General features: G+C 53.9%; 1 protein-coding gene across 4 annotated transcripts in view; it reads left to right on the top strand.

Moving 5' to 3' along the window:
• The first annotated feature begins 18,911 nt into the window (after positions 1 to 18,911).
• Positions 18,912 to 21,338, top strand: part of CCDC188 (coiled-coil domain containing 188) — a 5,205-nt gene continuing 2,778 nt past the window's right edge. For 3 of the 4 annotated variants that reach the window (XM_040465145.1, XM_040465143.1, XM_040465142.1), the window contains exons 1-7: positions 18,912 to 19,832; positions 20,008 to 20,115; positions 20,275 to 20,379; positions 20,564 to 20,620; positions 20,728 to 20,787; positions 20,946 to 21,010; positions 21,109 to 21,247. In XM_040465145.1, coding sequence (XP_040321079.1) covers positions 19,299 to 19,832; positions 20,008 to 20,115; positions 20,275 to 20,379; positions 20,564 to 20,620; positions 20,728 to 20,787; positions 20,946 to 21,010; positions 21,109 to 21,247 — 1,068 coding nt within the window. In that variant the 5' untranslated portion in view covers positions 18,912 to 19,298. The remainder of the gene's footprint in view (positions 19,833 to 20,007; positions 20,116 to 20,274; positions 20,380 to 20,563; positions 20,621 to 20,727; positions 20,788 to 20,945; positions 21,011 to 21,108; positions 21,248 to 21,338) is intronic. The other variant, XM_040465144.1, reaches the window with a different exon arrangement.

Below are 21,338 nucleotides of genomic sequence, written 5' to 3'. Positions count from 1 at the left end.
CCAGGGCTCAGAGGAGGGTCGGGCTCTCTCCAGGCTGGGCCCCAAGCAAGAGGCCCAGTGAAGAGCCCCCTCCAGGGTGCAAGGAGCGTACCCTCCCTGTGCGCAGCTGTCTCTCCTCCCAGGAGGTGTGCTCTGTGCCCCTCCCCAGGGACAGGCCAGCCTCATTTCACTGCCACTGCGACAGTCACGTTAACTTGTATCTAATGGGACGCTGGGCTATTGGACATGGAGCAATTCCAGTTTAATTAGGCATCAGGAAGCTGGGCATTAATTAAAGTAACAAAAGACTCAGCACAAAGTGGGCCGGGCCTTTCTGGAAAGGCTGCAGTCCAGATACGCAGGAAAGGCCAAGAGCACGGCTAGCCTGGAGGGAGCCCCTTCGCTCATCCCAAAGGCTTTCAACTAGCATTAGCCTGAGTGTCTCGAATCTTCTGTCACCACTCACCCCTTAGGCCCAAGCACTGAAGGCCACTTGGAGCCTTACACCCTGACCTCCCTGGCCACGCGTGGCCCAGAGGTAGGCCTCTTTGAGCTCAATGTGCCGTTCTCCCAGGGAGAGAGGGTAGGGGACACCCTGGAATTCAAGCAGAGCCCCTACCAATGCCGCCCAGGCCCTGGCAGCCCTAGAGACTTGTCACAGCCCATGCTCAGCTCTGGCCAAAGCCCTCTCCCCACAGCCCTGTGGCCCCACCCAGGAGAAGCCTGGCCCCCACTGCGTGCACGGACCACCCTCAGCACCCCTTTCTCCTGCTCCAGACAAGCAAAGGGGCTCAGGCCCAGGGGCGGTTGGGGACAGTGGTCAAGAGCAGAGGACACAAGAGACAAAATCTCAACGCTGCAGCCAGCACACGCGAACCATAACCACCTCCCTCCGTTTTCCCTCTGCCTGAGCCTCCCTTGTCTCCTGGCCTTCTCTCAGCCCTACTAGGCCTTGGCCCCTCTGCAGCCATTATGGAGAATCACACAAGGATTTCCAATCACATGAAATCTGCCACATTTCTGGGAGGCGCTTTATGTAACTTTTTATTTTAAGGGCGAGAGAGTTGAGGGTTTTGTATTTCTTTCTCGGAGGAAAAACAGAATACTAGATTAGGTGGCTTACAATACGACCCCAGTTACTCGTCTCCCACCTTAATTGGCTCAGTGTTTCCCTCTGTCTTTGGCCTGCACTTAGGGCCTCATAGGTGTGGCTACCCCTGGTCCCAGGACACACTCCAGGCTCCAAGGTCAGACCAGAGCCCAAGGATCTCTAGTTTAAGCCACTTCTCCCAGCCCTGGTTTGGCATCACCTCCTTCTTCTCAGATGTTCTACCTCTGTTGATATGTCCCGCTCTCCATCCTTGCTCCCCTGTGGGAGCTCCCCAGGTCTAAACTGAGGGACACAGTGGTCCAGGTGTCTGATGCTGCTCACCATACACCTGCTGCCTGATGGGCCCCTGGGCAGAGCCCAGGCCTTGAAAGCCACATGAGTGAGATGGATTTATGTCAAGGCCACAGGGCCCTTCCCTCCTGCACTGGATCATTGGAAGGCTGACTAGGCAGGAGCTGTGGACCCCAAGTGAGACTCAGCCAGGCTTCCCCACTGTAGTAGCAAGAAGATCTCAGCCACACAACGATATTGGGCTATCTCCACGAAGCATTTGCTTCAGCCCCCCGGGGACACACACTTTTCGGAAACCTCTGAGCCTTCCAGCCATCCCTGTTTCTGTGAGCAAACAGGCCTCAGCCAGGAGGTGACGATTCAGGGACACCTGGACAGTAAGTGGCAGAGCCATCCCTCCCAGAAGGGTCTGGAAGTAGGTTCTGAGCAACGGCTGTGCGGCCCCAGCCCGGAGCGCAGGCTTCTCACCATGGTGGGGTCCCAGCCTGCTCTAGGAAGAGACAAATGCTCTGTGCTCTAATATTGACATTTCCCATAATGATGATCATATTTTCCCCATCAGTCGAGACCTGAATCAATGGCATTTGAGTAATTGGAGATTGATTTTAATTAAGTCTTAGAAGTTTTGTGACCGCACCTTAAAGGACTCCTTTCTGCCGGCTGTAGGGGAAATGGTAAGAACAGGACCCTGGTCTGCCTGACCCTAAGGTGGGGCAGGACTGCCCCCTGGGGTATCCTCAGGTCCTGACCTCAGACCCCTCCCCACCGGACCCCCAAGATCAACCCCATCCTTTGTCCCAGCCAAGTCTGAATCTCACTCAGCTCATGGGGCAGGGCTGGACTAGGGCTGGATTCTGGGGCAAGAGCCTGGTGAGTGGCGGCAGGACCCCCCTCCTAGGCCCCACTTCCACAGCTGAATCTTGGACAGGGCCTGGTGCCAGGTGCTGACTGCCAGGTCCCTCCCCTCCCCAACCCCAGTTTCCTCAAATCTAAAGTGGGGCAAGAATGCCCCCCCCCGTCCCTGCCCAATGGCCCAGGCCCCACCCCACAGGAGCATTGCCGTACTGTTTCTCTTCTTTCACCCGACAGGATTGCCCAGACAGAACATGCGGTCCAAGCCTCCTGCCCAAACCTCATCTTCTAACATTTCCATCATCCCCAGGGCCACACTGCTCTGATCACACTCACTGACCACAGGACACAGAGAGAGGGCTCATGTGGGTTCCCTGCCTGGCACCCCGCCCCCACCAGACCAGCTGTCTTCTGGGCCAGGCCGCTGCCCCTGCCAACCCTCCAGAGCTTCTCATGACAATGTCAGGACATGGGGATCCAGCCCATAGGTCTCCACTCAGCCCCTCATGGCCCTCTCACTGCTGGGGACCCCAGGCCTCCCCAGCTACCCCCACAGGCTCCCACCACCGCCAGCCCCACCCACCGGCAGGTTTAATGTCACAAAGGAGAGAAGGTCATTAGCAGGAATGTATTATTAATGAGGAGACCTAATTAAATAGACCGCTAAATCACTCGGTCTCACCCTGAATCCCTGAGGACTAATGGAGAGTAGTCAAGCCCTCAGGAACATCTAGCAAGATGCAGGTGGGTGGGCTTCTGGGTGCCAAAGACTCCAGTGGTGCCCAGGCGCCAGGCAGGAGCTCAACGGTAATCAATGCCATGGCCCTGGGGACCCTCGGCTCCGACCCCAGTCACTGGCTGAGCCCGAGTGCCCCCCCCCATAAAGCCTAATTGCTCTGGATCAACTCAACCCAGGTGAGTTGCTGCTACTGGTTCAGAGGACAGTCATGGCAGCAACTTCCCAGGCCTTGACCCTACTGGGGGAGCTGAGTCGGGGTCAGTGGGAGTCACTGCCCATGCCAAGTGTGTCTGAGTAAGACCCTCAGGGGTCTGTCCTCTCTGTCCAGCCCCCCACTTCTGAGAAGGGAGAGTCAGCCCCCAGGAGTAAAGCTGACTTAGCACCTTTCTGTTCTGACTGCGGGCCCCACAGTAGCACTGTGCTTTTTCACTGTGAGATGTGCCCGCTTAGCATCCCTCCTCTGGGGCCACATGGAGCCTGCCATCGGACTGGCATAGGCCCTGAGGGCAGGGATAACAGGAACCTCAGCACCCAATGACAGTGCCTATGCTGAACCTGTTTCACCCAAACCCACTTTACAGAGGAGGAGATCCACAAGGCAGAGACTGGGGCCAGGCCCTTCCCAACGGCCCAGAAAGCCTGTGTTTCCATCCACCTCCTGGCTCCCATGGTTAGGGTGCATCCTGGAAGCAACCCCCCAAGGCCATCAGCCCCTACCAGCTAATGTAAGGAGGGGAGCAGTGAGCAGAGTCGCCCATGGGGTCAGGGCCAAGGCCACTGGGTCCTCACATGGGTGGGCAGCCAACTCCTGAGCTGGGAAGGCCATTTACCAGGCACAGAAGAGCAGGCAGGCCCTGTGGAGGAACCTTAATGAGCAATCAGGCTTGGAGGAGCCTCAATCCCGTTAATGGTCTCAGAGCCTCTGGCCTCGGAACAGAGAAGTATGACGAGCTAATGAGGGAGCGCTGGCCAAGGGCACTGCCAGAGCAATGACCCCAGGCCAGAGGTTGAGAGGGGCTAGACCTAAGCACCTGGGCTGGGGGAGGGGTCTGGGAGATCAGGGGCCAAGCCTCTGCCTTCAGGACCTTGGGCCTCAGTTTATCCATCCAGGTGTGTCCTTGAAACAGGGGCAATGAAGGAGGTGGCACTTTCGGGCTTTCCAAAGTGGGAAATGGGGAAACTGAGGCCAGAATGACACCTGCCTAGCCCTCCACTGTGATGACCATCTGTGGTAAGCCACAGAAAGTCACTCAACCCGCCCTCCCCATGGGGCTACCATCTTCACCCCTTTGTTTCTCCAGCTGCTACCTTTTCTTAATCTTGTGCTTTTAAAAAGTTGAAACTACCAAAAAAAGCTGCAAGAGAAGTTTAAGTGGCCACCTGCCTGCCCCTGGCCCACCATCAGGCACCAGCCACCACTCTGTCCCATCCCATCATCTTGTGGCAGGCTGCTCGGGGACAGCACTGGCCCCAGTAGGGGATAAAGTGGCATTGAGGGTTCTGGAAGCTGTGATGACTTGGGGGGAGGGGCATAAATAGGATGGTCCTTCTTGGAGGACCAGGTGAAGGAACTGCATGGCAATGTCCGCTAAGAGTCTGGCCAGGTAGGGCCTGGAACCAGGACCAGAAAAAATGACTCATGTAAAGGGAAGCAGGTCTCTAGGTCCTGCCTCTACCAAGGCTCCTGGTATCCTCCAAGTTGCTGTCCAGGAGTGACAGAGTCAGTCTCACGGAAGCCAGTGCCAGGCCTCCTTTGCCTGGAATTGCCCTCCTCCTCTTCCTGCAGTTGAAGGCTTCACACGGCTAAATGCCTGAAGCTGTAGACCTAGAGAATTAGAGCAGCACTGAGCAACCACTCACACGTTAGTGAGAACTGATGGATGGAGCAGCCCCTCGGCCAGATCCCAGGAGCATGACAGGCTAAGTCTGATGGTGGAGGGGTATTCCCAAGGCCCAAAGGAGCTGTGGGCAGGGGGAGGATGAAGGACCAGCCCACAGGAGCAGAGGATGTCCCTGCCTACCAACCCTGAGACCTAGAATACTGCAGGTATGGGGCAGTGACTTCTGGGCCCAATGAGACAACCCTGTGGCCACTCCATGAGCCCCACCTAGGGAATGAATGAGACAGGCACCATTCACTCGGCCCAGTGATTAGGCAAGACCCTACCTCTCTGCAAGTGGGTGTGGGAGTCCCCACCTTCTGTGTATGGATAACTCCCACCCCTGGTAGGCAGGCCCCAGGAAGTGCGGGGGACCCAGGAACCCAGTGGGGCCACATCCTGGCCCCCATGACTCTGCCACCCCCAGCACCAAGGTGTCTGTACTGTGCAGGATATCAGCAATTTAACTTTATCACAATTACTCTGAAAACTATTAAGTGTAGTTATTAATCATTAAGTAATTATATCTGCTCTTGTATTAATTATCTGGCCATTGGGAATGTCACCAAGATTTAAGATTTTTAATTGTTAATAATATTTCCCAAACATGAGGGAGATTTAATGCACCTTCATATATTCTCTCTCTGCCTGAGGTGAGACAGGGAGGGTCCCCTTGGGCCTCAGAAGGTACCTCAACCTGGCCCCGCTAATGCAGGGAGAGGCCCTGCCCTCACTAGCACTGCCAGGCAGGCTGCTCCCCTATGAGTGCATCCTGGGCCCTGGGTATGACCCAACCTTCTCTCCAGTGACCTATAAGGGCCCCCAAACACCATTCCAGAAGTATGGCCCACTCCCCAGCATCCACACCCTGTCCTACTACCATCAACTTCCATGAGGCCCACAGGTTGGGGTGAAGATTGCATCAGGGATACTGCAAGGTGCCCCCCCACCAATGACCTTGATGTCCCCAGGTCAGTATCCAACTGTCATTCCAGGCCTGTATTCCTCCACAGGCCTCACTGACCATTCACCCCACCGTAGTCTCCAGTGTCCCCAGGAGCTCTGGCTTTGGCCCCATGGCCAACAGACACTGGAGGAGCCACCAGGAGTCACTATTTTTGTGTGCTTGGGCCACAGAGAGGATAGAAGGCCATGCTGGTGGCTGACAGAAGCTGGGATCCCATCCCTGGGGATGAGGGGACACAGCTGGCACTATGGAGTAACATTATGTGACACCAGTGACCTAGCACCACAGTGGGCATAAGCTCCCCGCTCATGTCTTGCTATTCTCAGAGAGCCGACATGGGAAGGCCATCCTGCCATCACTGGTCCACAGCCCCGTCTTATGTGGAAGTGCTCTATGGTCCCTCATGGGCATCACCACACTCTGCCCCCATGGCCTGCTTCAAACCAAGGCTCAGAGGCAGCAGACTGGCACATCCAGGCTCTGCATAGCTGACACTCGCCTGGACACATCTTTGGAGCACCTGGTCCCACCCCAAGGCACCCCCTTAGTTCCCTAAGCACTGGATGAGGTCCGTGGGGAAAAGGATGGCTGGGCCATCCAGGCACTTCCTAGCTCTGGGAAGGCCACAGAGGCTACACGTTGGTCTGGGGATTTGGGGAAGGACTAAAGTTTCCTCTGCTCCTTCTTCTAGCCATTGCAGCTTTGGGTCAGTGTTGAGACAGGAGAGGTGGTGATGATAGTGCCAGTAGTGGAGGTAGAAGTGGTAGTGGGAGTCCTTGAGCTGTGGACCCTCAAAGGCCCAAGCCCTTCAAGACCTTCCTGAGCCTGCCCCTCTCCCCTTCCTGTCTTCCCCCACAAATAGCCACGTCTGACATCCCTTCAATTAGAATCAGAAGAGCATGGAGATGAGCATAGGCTGAGCCAAGCGATTAGTGCCAAGTGATGGTGGTCTTGAACCAGTGTGGGTTTGTTGACGTGGTGCTGCAATTGTAGTGGTGATGATGACGGTGACAGTGGTGGTGGAGGTGGGAATGGTGGTGGTGGTGGTGCAGGTGGTGGTGGTGACGGCGGCAGAGATGGTGGCAGAGATGGTGGTGGTGGTGGTGGTGGTGATGGTGATGGTAGAGGTTGTGGTGGTGGTGAAAGCAGAGATGGTGGTGATAATGGTGGTGATGGTGGAGGTACTAAAGGTAGAGGTGGTGGTGGTCATGGTGGAGGTGGTGACGGTGGTGATGATGGTAGTGATGGTAGAGGTGGTGGTGGTGACACGGTGGTGATGGTGGAGGTGATGCTATAGGTAAAGGTAATGAGGGTCATGTTCCTGGTGACAGCAGTGCTGAGGAAAACTGACTCTCCAGGGTACAGAGTTTTTCCAGTAAGCCATGTCTTTGCCCTCACCCCATACCCCAGATGCTGGCCCCTTTTCTTCCTGGTGGGCTGTCCCTGGGAGGCAGGAAGAGGGAGAGCTTTGACCAGGCCCGACAGGAGAGTGGTATATCTTGAGCTCACAGAGAACATTTAATCTTAGTTAAAAATAAATAAGTTCAATTATTGGAAAGGGAAAAAATAGCCTAGTATTTACTGCAAGTGAATCAAAGGTAATTACTCTGGGGAAAGTCCCCTTTAAGGATCCTGGGCACCATCCCCCTCCTGTCAAGGTTATGAGTGGCAGGTGGGGTCAGTTGGTGCGCCTGGAGCAGGGAGGGATCACCCAACCCCTCCCCAGGGGCATATCTCCCCCTTCTGTCCCTGCAGGGCTAACAGTGTTCCCTCTTCCTTGGCCCCACCATTGACCGTCAGCCAGGTCCTGGCCCATGGCCCCCGGATGCCTGGGTACAGTCACACTCCAGTCCCTGGCAGAAGTGAATGTCTCTAGACATCCCCAAGCGCTTGACTCACCCACTCTATTGCTCACCTGCTATGTGACCCCAGACAAGCCAGTCACCTCTCTGGGCCTGTGTCCTCACCTGGAAAATGGGTGATGAGGCAGCTGTCCCCCACAGTCCATGTTAATGTGTCCCTATGGCAGGATGTGGGGAGCCGCCGGTCTGTGACAAGGTCTACTGTGTAGACAGGGGAGCTTTACCATCCCTCCCCAAACTCCAACCCAGTACAAGAGGTTCACTGTGAGCACCTTCCCTCGGGTGTCCCCAGTGTCGTTCTAAGACAGAACCCTGAGGCTTGAAGCCCCCTCAAGCAGGGTGGTACCTACCCACCCTGGCTGGGCACTGGGCAGCCTGGAGTCTGGTAGAAAAGGACTTTCTGGTAGAAAACCAGATCTACGGCCAACTGCTCCAGGACAGACTAGCCCCTGCCCCAAGTCTGTTTATTGGGGGCCTGTGGGTGCTGGTGCCAGGCAGACCTCCCAACCCCCACCTGAGGGCCTCTTTCCAGGCCCCTTCCTGATGTGACCCAGCCAGGCCACCTCACCCTCCCTCAAGGTCTTCCTCTTCCCTCCATGGCCCCTGACTGGATGAGGTCGCCACCCCCAGAACCAGCACCAGTGTCTCCTGAGATCAGGGGGCCTGGCAGTGACCCCAGGTCGCAAAGGCTGGCCCCATGCCCTAATACGCATGCATGGACAGGGGTGATGAGCTGCAAAGAGCTGCCACTGTAATTAGCGCGAAACGTGCTGCCTTTGCCGGGGAGGAAAATCCCATCTCAGAAATACACGTCCAATGCAAGTTCAATTTCACCCACGGGGCCATAAAACCCTTTTCCAATCACCTGGTGCTGTTGGTTGCCAGCACCGTTAATCCTGGGAATGTTATTTAGAGCCAAGACATCACTCGGGGAAAAATCAGGTCCAAACCCCACAAGTAGCCCCACTCTGTTTCCTGCAAAGGCCTTGGGAGATAAACAATACCCAGTGAGGCTGCTGGGCAGGGAAGTGGGTGTCCTTGGAAGCCACGGGATCACCTCATCTCCCTCCCCCACCAGCCGGCAGGGCCCCAGATGGGCCCATCTTGGGTGGGAAGACTGAGGCCAGGCAGCTCAGCCCCACTCTACCCTGCCTGCTCCCAGCTGACCCTGTCCTCCTGGTCCCCAAATCACCGCTGGCCCTGATCTTCCTCCAGAGATTGGTCCCACAACCTTTCCTTTAAAATCGTTTCCTTGATTACCGAGGGTAACAATGAAAACACGTAATTGAATCTCCAAGAAATTACCATTTTTATAACTTGCTCCCAGTTCCTGAGATAAATTAAATGTCTCCCTTGTATGGCGAGCCCGCTCGCGGCGCATCATCGAGGGATGATACTGCCCTTTATCATCCATGTGGGGCCTTATTAAGAAGAATGCCTCACGCTACCTCCCGGGAGGTGCCTGCTGGCTCCACCACACAGCCCTGAGTGGGCAGTTGTCAGCTTTGAGAGGCGCTTGGCAAGCATGTAGTTGGGCAGGTGGGTGGGCGGCTGGCCCCTTTGCTGGATAGCTGGCTAATGGTGTGGGTGGTTGGCGGGGGGGCTGGCCAGTGTCTCAGCCCAGGCTCCCCAGAAATCCAGGCCTGAGTCCGCAGGGAGGGAGAGGTCAGGGAGGGGCAACAGTGAGTCAGACAGCCCCCTCCTGTTGACCAGAGCTGACCCAGGGAGCCAACTGCCCACTGGGCTGGGCTGGGCACCCAGGGGTCCTGTGGCATCTCAAGGTCAGCCACCTAAGAGGCATGGGGGGTGCAGAAGCAGTGCCAACAGGAAAGGGGGAGTAGGTGACCAGTCACTTGAACGGTCAGTAAGTTTGTTAGCTAGCTTGTTGGTGGGGTTGGTGGTCACAGTTAGATAGCGGGTGAGTTAACCTCTTGCTGCCTCGGTGGGTGGGTGGCCTTTTTTGGGTGGTAGGAAAGTTGAAGCCCCCAGACTGTTGACTGAGTTTGCTACAAGTGTTTGCAGGCTGCACCCAGCAGACCTACTTTCAAAGGACCCAATAGAGACACCACTCACATAAGAAAGCCGAGTGGGGGCAGAAGGAGGGTAGTGTGCTAATCTCTGCTCTCTGGGGACAGGAAGGGTAAGGCCCAAAGAGCAGCTTTCCACTGAAGACGTCTGGGTGTACTTGGGTCAAGGGCAACAACCCAGGGTCACCAGGGGACTGGGATGCTGGTTCTGAAAGTCAAGTGGCCTTGGGACTAAGCCCTATGGCAGAGCAACAGAGGGGACTGGAATGGGGAAGCAGGGGAGGCAGGCAAGGGAGGATGGTGGACAGCCCCAGGAAAGAACTAAATGCACTACACCCCACGACTCTGCACCCACCACCTCTCTGTATCCCATCCAGCCCTGCAGGCAGCCCTGCAGCCCAGGGCTTGTATGGAGGCTCTGCTGGCATTGTTGGTCTTGAAACCCCATGGTCTGGTGGCAAAGTGTGACCTCAGTCCACCTTCCAGCCAAGCGTCCTGATCCTGAGTGAGGGAAGCCCTGACACTCCCTTGTCACACCCTCCCAGCCATGTGGGAATTACAGCTAAAGGGAGAGACTGCCTGGGGCTACAAGGGACAGCGAGGCTGGGCTCAGGCCCCCAAAGCCCAAGGTTGAGACAGCCTGTGTGCCCCACCATCTCTGGCCTGCATCCCCATGCCTCAACCCAAGAGCCCCTAGCCCATGCCCTGCCCACTTCCCTCTGACCTCACAGGCCCGGCCTCATATTGACCAGGCCCACCCAAGAGCCCTCACAGCCAGGGCACGTTCTCTGGGCCAGGCGCCACGTGGTCACACCAATACAGTGGCATTGCCTAGCCACCTGGCCAGCCCTCCACCCAGGCCAAACCCCAGGGTGGCATCTCTGGGCACAGGGTGCCAGTGTCCCCCACCCCACACCACCACTGCTGCTGTGGGGTCAAGGCAACTCTTACTTATGTTTTATGTTTTATAGGTGACTCCTTTACTGACCCCCTCACTGGCTCCACTGTCTTTTTCCCTCTCAGCACCTGCGCCACTTTCTAGCCAAGCCCATTCCATGGCAGTTGCCAAGCACTGGCCAGGGGCAACCGTGAACCTGGGACCCCTCACGCCATCGTAGCTGTCCACTAACAAGCAGGGCACCATGGGGCCAGCCCAGGTGGCCTGCCAGGAGGGCTCCACCTGGGGAAGGCCCACAGATGGGAGCCCCAGGCCCTTGGGAGGAAGCAGGCAAGGGATCCCTGAGGTATGCAGTGGTAAGAGTCCCAGGGCAACTTATCATGGTATAAACAGTGAGGTGGAACTAGAGAGGAACATTCGGTCCCAGTCAGCCAGACAGACAGAACCGCGACAGAACCGCAGATTCAAGTGGGAAGGATGTTTCTGCCCCAGCATTGTCTCTCCTCCATCCGGGGCAGCCCCCTGCCCAGGGCCTGGGGTCCCCTAAAGCCATCAGCCTGTTTGCAGAGTTGTGGCGCCATCTGGTGGTAGATCTTGGGCCCCACACCTGGGCTGGCTGGAAGAAGGTAGGGTGGGAGCGCCCTGGCACCCATTGACACTAGCCAGGCTTCTGACCACTCCAGGTCTCCCCGCCTCACCCGACTCCCAGTTTCTCTCTCAACCTCTTTGAGCACATTTCCTGGGTGCAGTGACACACCCAGGGAGCTCATGGCGCAGCACGGTCCACTCTCAGCAAGAACAAGGTAGGGGCAGAGGGTGGGCAGCAAGGTGGACAATCATCCTGTATCCTGGCCCGGTAAGGACATGTTGAAGTGACCCTGGCACTGACCAGACACTCGGGCCAGGCTTGGCCCCCGCGTACTGTCTAGCTAGCAGGGGCAGTGGGCCATGGGAGTATCAAGAAAGGGACAAGCCTAGCTGGATGGGATATTCTGCAGGGAAGGGTCTCTGGGCCCAGGCAGGAGTAGGCACACCAAATTTACCCATTCTGGAGCACAGGGGCTCTGGAAGCCCCCAGAATGACCATCTCCCCAGCCTGGAGCCCTCAATGCCTTCCTTGGCTGATAGTAATTTATTGGGGCTGTGCATCCCTGAGAGGATTTTCCTTGACATTCTTATTATCTCTCTGATTCTTAAATAAAAAATGTGAGCAGTAGGTGTCCAGAGAGTCACCCTGGAAGGGAAGACAAATGTCCTGCCACTGCCCATGATCGTGCCAGGGACAGGACAGACATGGGAGCATCGCCTTCTACTCCCAAGCCTCAGCTTTTGAAATGGGACCACCCTAGGTCCTCCCGTAGAACCCTCCCCTCCCAGTGCCCTCCCTGCCCTTCACCTGCACCCCATCCTAGGGCCCACCCCCAGTCTGTTCACTATCCAGCAAGGCTGGCCCCACAGGCAGGGAAGAGAGGGGAGGCACCTATCTTGCCTGCCCTTTGGCCCCGGGGGGGGGGGTGGTCATTCCCCAGGATGCCCTATCCCTCCCACAGCCACACCCAGTGGACCCATCCGTCCTCTTGCAGATGCAAGACCACCCTTGGAGCCTATGGGCCCCAGCCATAGACCACCCTCTGCTCCATGCTCAGAGCAAAAGAGAATTCACCCCTTCCCAGGCCCTGGGAGGGAAATGAGGGGGCAAGGGTGATCCGAGGCCCCAGGTAAGAGGGTAACTCCCAGTCTCGGGCTGCTCCAGGAAACTTGCAGGGCCTGAGGGACATACAGGTGGCTCTGAGTCCTGGAAAGGGAGAGTTTGGACCAGGAGCCTGGATTAGGGGACACAGTGATGGGGCTTCTCCTAAGGGGCTGCACTGGCCCAGGTACCCCAAGTTCCATTTGCTCCAGGCCTGTTTCCCAGCTTTTGATATGAATGGGGCATTGAATGCTGAAGCCACCCCAGCTCCCAGCAGGAACACCCCAGCCCGACTCGGGGCAGGAAGGGCATGGTCTGCCACACCACCACTTCCTTAGCCACCCCCTGCTCACAGGCCCCAGGCTCCCTGAGGCCATTGGGCATGGTGGCAATTTGGGCAGGAAGCAGCTGCCATGGCAACTGGCGTCCAGGGAGGTGTGCTGCCTGGCAACAGGGGCCATGGCCTAGTGCTCCCTACAATGCCCTAGAGCCATGCTTTCCGCCCATGGACAGGAATTCCGGCCAGTACCAGGACCCAATGCAGATTCACACCCACCCTCACATGGACATCCTGAAGCCCAGACTCACTGCAGAACCCCCCACACCCGAATCCTGGGAAATGCATGCATTAGCCTAACTGTCCCCATTCATGGGAATGTCATCACAACTATGGGTCCTAAGCACCCTCTCTCCCTCTGAGAGTAACCCCCCCCCCAACTTGGGGTGTTGTCCAGCTCAGGGCCACATTGCAAGGACCAAGGGAGGGGGTGAGGATGGTTTCAGGGAGTTGAGTCTTCAGGGCTGGGCTCTGAGCCTCCAGCAAGTGGGGGCACAACCTGGGTAAAGGTGAAACCTCAGGGAATGTGAGGTTTCCAGGTTGGGAAGGGAGGTGCCTCAAGGTCACAGGCAGTGGAACGGGAGCCCCTGTGTCATCAGGGTGCTCTGAGCATCTTCTCAAACCCACTCAGGGATTACCACTGCCCTTGGGCCTAACAGCCTGGCCAGGGTGCCCACAGTGAGATATGAGGACCCCATCCAGTAGTTCTGTGTGACGGCCACTGTCACCGCGGGAATCACTGGTCTCCACAAGGACCTGTTCTCCCTCCCCCATTTCACATTCCTGAGCACCTGCTGGCACCTGGCAAGCTGAAAGACACTGAGGGCAAAATGCAGCACCCCCCTCCCCTGCCCTGCCTTCCCCCCAGCAGCCACTCAGGACCTTTGCCTGGACTGCCCCATGGCTGCCTCACCCAGAGGTCCTCTAAGAAGGCTTCCTTGGCCCTTAACTTGAGTTGCCCTGCCCCCAGAAGAGTACTCTGAACCGAGCACACCCCGAGACCCCTGGGATTCCATAGAGGCATTACAGGACAGAGGCCCATTCTTGCCTCTGGTGGCTGAGCAGTTTGGGGGGCAGCTGATGCCTGAACTGGGCCCCAGGAGCACCTGCCCCAGGTCATCCCCAAGCCAAAGCCTGTGGTTACAGGCCGCACAGATGTACCCCGCCCCCTAGAAACACAGAGAGGCCTCCTGGGGCCAGGGCCACGTGTCCAGCCTGACACGACCTATGGACTGTGCACGCTGCCTCCTCAGTCACTGAGCCACCCCGCAGTGGTCCCTGCAGTACATCTGCCCCACATGGAAAAAAGACAGCAGAAACACATCTGCAGACGAGGGATTTTGACAAACTTCTTCAGATAGGAAGTGAGGGCTGGCTTAGTGGAATAGCCTGGGTGGGAATAAGCAGAAAAATAGCCCTTGCTAGAGGATAGCTTGGGTGACCATCCAACACTGTGGTGAGGCAAACGGTGCTCTATTAATCACGATGGCAGGACCGCAGGTGATCCAGGAACTCCCTACACCACCCCCTATTCCGGGCCACAGAACTGCAGCAGATAGTCTGTCTGCTCAGAGGTGGGAGGACCTCCTTTCAGGGACCTGACATTAGGATGCTCCAGCAGTTCCTAAAGTTAATGGGGAGAGAATAGTGCCAGTCAGCCCTTTCCTTCCTCCCTTATACACAGGAGTAGAATAAAAAGGAAAGCCAGACACTTGGGGACAGTGTCTAATAGGAGGTCCCAAGACCAAAGAAGAAAAGAACCACAAAGAGAATTAAAAAATGCAGGAAGCAAAAAGTTCCCCTCACCTCTAAACCTACTATATCCCTAAAACAGCACAGGATGTTCTGGGAAAAGAATAAGGGGCATTCAAAGAACAATAACGATATCTTGGAAATTTAAAACACGATTGCTGATGTTCAAAAGCCCAGCAGCCACGCTCCTAGCAGCACTGAGGACCTTGAGGCCTTCCTCAAATTCCCATGGGAAAGCACCCTCTGAGCTCATTCTCTCCTCAGCCTGACGCCCAAAAAGCCCGAGGTCAGAGTAAGGTGCTTTGAGACCTGCGAGTTTTCTCATTATCTATTCCCATGCGATTGGCCACTTCAAAACTTAGTGGCTAAAATAATCACAACGTAACCTGGGGCTTCGTGACCTGGCTCGCCCCTCAGAGCAGTTCTTTGAGGGTCATCCTGGGCTAGTCAACCCACCTTTGGGCCCCACTGGGGACAGGCTGGAATGACAGAAAGCTTTATCCCCCTTACCTCTCATCTGACAACAAGGCCATGCCTCCCCAGTGGCAGAGGGTCCTCAGGGCAGCAAAAGAGAGAGGTCAAGGCCCAACACACAAGCCCAAATGATGTACAAGTTTAGCCCAAAATTCAAGTGAATAGAGGAACCCTGTTTCCCTCTCTCTCTCTCTCTCTTTTTTTTAAATAATTTATTGTCAAGTTAGCTAACCTATAGTGTATACAGTGTGCCCTTGGCTTCTGGAGTAGATTCCCACAATTCATCACTTACGTACAACACCCAATGCTCATCCCAACAAGTGCTCTTCTCAATGCCCATCTCCCATTTTCCCCACCCACATCAACCCTCAGTTTGTTCTCTGTATTTAAGAGCCTCTTATGGTTTACCTCCTTCTCTGTTTGTAACTTATTTTTCCTTCCCTTCCCCTAAGGTCTTCTGTTAAGTTTCTCAAATTCCACATATGAGTGAAAACATATACTATCTGTCTTCTTCTGAATGGCTTATTTCACTTCATAATACCCTCCAGTTCCATCCACATTGCTGCAATTGGCAAGATTTCATTCTTTTTCATCACCAAGTAGTATTCCATTGTGTGTATATATATACACATATACATATATGTATGTGTATACATATACGCATACATGTATGTATATGTATATATGTACATATATGTGTATATGTATATGTACATATATGTGTGCATGTATGTATATGTGTGCATATATGTGTGTATATGTGTATATGTGTGCATATATGTGTGTGTATGTACATATATGTATATGTGTGTGCGTATATGTATACATATATGTATACGTGTATGTATATGTATATACATATACATATATGTACATATATATGTATATATGTATATGTGTGTGTATGTATACATACATATGTATATGTATATATGTATATGTATATATTTATATGTGTGTATACATACATATGTATATGTATGTATATATGTGTATATATATACATATATATGTATGTACATATATATACATATACATATATATATATATATTCACATACCACATCTTCTTTATCTATTCATTAGTTGATGGACATTTGGGTTCTTTCCATGATTTGGCTATTGTTGAAAGCACTGCTATAAACATTGAGGTACATGTACCGCTATGAATCAGCACTCCTGTATCCTTTGGATAAATTCCTAATAGTGCTATTGATGGGTCATAGGGTAGTTTTATTTTTAATTTTTTGAGGACCCTTCACACTGTTTTCCTGAGTAGCTGTACCAGTTTGCATTCCCATCAAGAGTGCAAGAGGGTAGGAACGTTATCTCTTGATGTGAGGAGGGCAAAGTACAAGGAGAGGGACAAGGGCAAGGAGAGAATGGATTTGTGGCCATTTCTACCACTCAAGGACTTAAGTTTTGCCTGATCCACCTTTCTGAGGATGTTGAGGATGGGCTTCCACAGAACAAGGGAAGACACTGAGAAAGAGGAAGGCATGGAACCAGGACTTCCAGGAGCAGTGGGGAAGGCTGTGGTAAGACAGGCCACATAACGTTCCGCTAGAAAGAGGGGAGGAGCAGCAAACCTGGGGCCTGAATCTGGCTCTAGCATTGGATGTGTGATCTGCAGCCATTAAAAAGATTTCTGTTACGTAGGGGCGCCTGGGTGGCTCAGTCAGGTAAGTATCCAACTCCAGCTGAGGTCATGATCTTGCGATCCGTGAGTTCGAGCCCCACATCAGGTTCTGTGCTGGAGCCTGCTTTGGATTCTGTCTCTCTCTCTCTCTCTCTCTCTCTCTGCCCCTTCCCTGACTCAAACTTCTCTCTCTCTCTCTCTCTCTCTCTCTCTCTCAAAAAAAATAATAATAATAAACATTAAAATTTTTTTTAAAAAGATCTCTGTCACAGAACTACAATAAATAATCCTAAATTTGCATGGAACCACAAAAGACCCCAAATAGCCAAAAAATTCTTGAAAAAGAACACGACTGGAGGTATCACACTCTCAGATCTCAGGATTTATTACAAAGCTGTACTAATGGAAACAGTATGGTACAGGCACAAAAACAGACACATAGATCAATGGAACAGAATAGAAAACCCAGAAATAAACCCATTATTATATGATCATTTAATCTTGGACAAAGCAGGAAAGAATATCCAATGGAAAAAAGACAGTCTTTTCAACAAATGGTGTTGGGAAAACTGGACGGCAACATGCAGAAGAATGAAACTGGACCACTTTCTTATGCTGTACATAAAAACAAATTCAAAATGGATGAAAGACCTAAATATGAGACAGGAAACCATCAAAATCCTAGAAGAGAGCAGTAATTTTTTTTTAATTACAGGCAGTAATTTCTCTGACATCAGCCATAGCAACATTTTTCTAGATATGTCTCCTGAGGCAAGGGAAACAAAAGCAAAAACAAACTATTAGGACTTCATTGAAAGAAAAAGCCTCTGCACAACAAAGGACATGGTCAACAAAACTAAAAGACAGCCTCCTGAATGGGAGAAGATACTTGTAAATGACATATCCAATAAAGGGTTACCATCCAAAATATATAAAGAACTAATAAAACTCAACACCCAAAAAATAAATAATCCGCTTTAAAAATGGGCAGAAGTAGAGGCACCTGGGTGGCTCAGTCGGTTGAGCGTCCGACTTCAGCTCAGGTCATGATCTCACAGCTCGTGAGTTCGAGCCCCGCGTCGGGCTCTGTGCTGACAGCTCAGAGCCTGGAGCCTGCTTCGGATTCTGTGTCTCCCTCCCTCTCTGCCCCTAACCCACTCGCATTCTATCTCGGTCACTCTCAAAAAGAAATAAAGGTTAAAAAAAACTTATTTTAATGAGCAGAAGTCATGAACAGACATTTCTCCAAAGAAGACATCCAGATGGCCAACAGACACATGAAAAGATGCTCAACATCACGCATCCTCTGGGAAATACAAAGCAAAACCACAATGATATATCACCTCACACCTGTCAGAATGGCTAAAATCAACAACAGAGAAAACAACAAGTGGTGGCAAGGATGTGGAGAGAAAGGAACCCTCGTGCACTGTCGGTAGGAATGCAAACTGGTGCAGCCACTCTGTAAAACAGTGTGAGGGTTCCTCAAAAAATTGAAAATAGAACCACCATATTATCCAGTAATTCCACTACTGGGTATTTACCCAAAGAATACAAAAATGCCAATTTGAAAAGATACATAGATATATCTACCCCCAATATTTACAGCAGCATTATCAATAATAGCCAAACTACAGAAGCAGCCCAAGTGTCCATCAATAGATGAACGGGTAAAGAAGATATGGTGTATATATACAATGAAATATTACTCATCCATTAAAAAAAAAAAAAAAGGAGTGAAATCTTCCCATTTGCAACAGTAGGGATGGATATAGAGGATATAATCCTCAGTAAAATAAGACCGTCAAAGACAAATGTCGTATGATTTCACCCACACATGGAATTTATGAAACAAAACAAAGAAAGAAAAAACAGACTCTTAATTATAGAGAAGAGACATGGTTTCCAGAGAGGAGGTGGGGGGGGGGGGCAGGGAATGGGAAAATAGGTGATGGGGATTAAGGAGGCACTGGTTGTGATGAGCACTGGGTGGTTATGGATGTGTTGAATAACCATATTTTACCCTGAAACTAATATAACACTGTATGCTAACTATACTCCAGTTAAAAATTTTTGAATAAAGTTCTCTGAGAGGTGGGGGAAGGCCTCTGAAATGCTGAAGAACAATCTTGAATCTGCTTCCATCACTTAACAGTGATGTGACTTTGGGCAAGTGACACAATGTCTTTGTGCCTCAGCTTCCCCACCAATAAGGAGGATGATAATCATCCTTACAGAACCATTAAAGTAAATGTTTAATAAATGATTTTTTAAAAGTAAAATCCCAAAGATAGGTCAGGTAAAAAAGCCAGGTGGTGGGCTAACCTCTTCTGTGTGATGAGGAGGTGAGGGCGCAGGGCGCTCGGCTGTGCAGAATGTGCAGCCAACCCCAGAAAGAGCTTCATGCCCAGGCTTGTGGGTGGTGGGGGGCGGGGGACTCAGGGGGGAGAGTCACACTGGACACCTTGTTTGGCGTTTGTTTTTGTTTTAACCTTGTGTCTGCATGATCTGTTTCATGTTTTCAGAAAATAGCTAAGGCTGGTGAGTGAGCTAGGGTGAAGAAGAGGCAGAGGGGGTGAGTGGAGGAGGGTACTTCAAAAACAGGGATGGGGTGGGAGGGGCCCCACCAGCCCTGGCTCTGGCCACCGCCCTGGCCCATTGTGACCTCCCTGGATGTGCCCAGGCCTTTGTGACAGGCACCCTTGAGGAAGACCTGTGAGCCATGACACCTAGAGGGCCCTCAATAAGAGGGTGGCACGTCAGGCCAGGCCAGAGCCTGGACCTGGGGTTTAGAAGGGGTTATGGAGGGGCCAAAAACCCTGGGTCCCTGTGGCCACTCCCACCCCCGACGCCCCCAACCATCAGCTTCGAGCAGCCATGCAGGATGCTTGGATCCACCCTGCCAGGGGTTTGTAAGATGGCCCTGCCTGGTACCTCTCAGCTCCACCCTCTCAATAGAGTCGGCCAGACCTTTCCCACCTCCGGGGGTAGGAGGCGGGGGGCCCAGGGTAGGGGCTGAGGTACCTGGGAGCTTTATGGCAAATGAAGAGGGAGAGATGCAGCGACAGGGACCGAGAGACCCAACGGGGACAAAACGAGGGCAAGAGGAGGCAAGGCTGGGGTGGGGCTGGCCCCTGCACTCAGGACGAGAGCAAGGGGCCCCCAGGCCAGGGGGATCCCCCAGCTCAGGGCCCAGACCCGGCCCTTGCCCACCCCTGCCAACAGGGGCAGGGACCCCGGCTTCACCCAGGGCAGCCCCCTCCCAGCTCCAGAACGTGCCCCTGGGTCCTGCAGAGCAGTCCTTCTTCCAGCTGGCGCAGGAAAACCAGAATCTGGTAAGTGAAGAGCCCACCGAGGCTGTGGGGCCAGCCCAGGCTCAGAGCCCATCTGTGCAATGGGTTTGAAGCTGTTCGCAGAGCCGCAGCTTCTGCCCCAGCCCCCACTGTCTCAGTCCCCTGCCCAAGAAGCGGCTATGACAAGCACGCCCATCTTTCTGCCTCCCATCCTCAGAAAAGACAGAACCAGGATCTGCGAGAGCAGCTGGGGGCCCTCCTGGGGCCAGGGCAGCAGTTTCTGCCCCTATGCCCGGAGCACTCGAGCTGCACGACCCTGGCCTGGGTAAGTGCATGGCCGACATCTGGCCCCAGCTGGACAGAGGGCAGCTGTCAGGAATGACCCAGTGACTCCATGTACCATACCCCTGCTCTGGCTCTCAAGCAGTCCGTGACCACAGATGCTGCCCATGGCCTTGGGGCTGACCCAAGGGCTCTTCCACAGACCCCTGAGCAGACCAGTTCCCAGCCCCTGGAGGACAGGGCACCCTTGCAGCTGCTGCGGCAGGAGCTGTGCCGGGGGGAAGAGTCCTTCGTGCAGCAGTCTCAGGTGGGTCCCTGGGAACTGGGCTGAGGGGGCCGGGTCCTTCATGCAGCAGTCTCAGGTGGGTCCCCAGGAGTTGGGCCAGAGGTGGGGGGCAGGGGTTCTTTATGCAAGCAGTCCTAAGTGGCTAGAGGAAGAAAGAACTGACACTGCTGGCCTTGCCTGTGCCCACATGGTGCCCATCCTCCAGAATGAACTGCAGCAGATCCGACTGTCCTTTGAGAGGAAGAAGATGGCCATTACCGAGGTGCCTGCCTGGCTGGGATGGGACAGCTGCTGGGGGACCCACCTGGTGGGACACATCATGGGTCCTGTTCCTTGGAGCGTGTGACCCAGCCTCCCCTCTCCCACCAGGTATGGGATGGCGTGGCCGAGGTACATATGGCCCTGAACAACCAGGCCACTGGGCTCCTGGTAGGTCCTCAAAGGGTGACACCCGGAGAATGAAGGGAACAGGGACTAGGCAAAGTGTGCAGGGGCAGGGGAGCTTTGAGAAACAGGGGAATATAGCAGAATAGTCAGGGTTAAAGGACCTGTCTTACTTCCTTTGCCTCCCCCCCGCCCCCCGCCAGAACCTTAAGAAGGACATCCGGGGAGTACTAGACCAGATGGAGGACATTCAGCTGGAGATTCTAGGGTGATGTGCAGGGTCAGGGGTCTGGGGCCCTGGCTGAACTGGGAAAGGGGCTGGTGTTCTGACCAGGATGGGTGGATCAACCCCTGACCCCTCCCCAGTTCCACTACACCAGACCGAGAGGTGCTGCAGGCTGGGGTGGGGGACATACATGGCCCTGACTGTACAGCCCCCGTCCCCAGGGAGCGTGCCCAGTGCCGCACCCAGGCCAGGAAGGAGCAGCAGATGGCATGCATAGCGGTAAGCCCCCCACCCCACACCCTTTCCCAGTCTGACCTCACCCTGGAGGCCCCTCTCAGGGAGGAGATGCAGGCTACAATGGAGGAGGCCC

Source organism: Herpailurus yagouaroundi, unplaced genomic scaffold, assembly GCF_014898765.1.
Source record: "Herpailurus yagouaroundi ecotype Mexico unplaced genomic scaffold, PumYag 545, whole genome shotgun sequence".
NCBI classification, from domain to species: Eukaryota; Metazoa; Chordata; class Mammalia; order Carnivora; family Felidae; genus Herpailurus; species Herpailurus yagouaroundi.
This window is presented reverse-complemented; position numbering and strand designations above follow the sequence as displayed.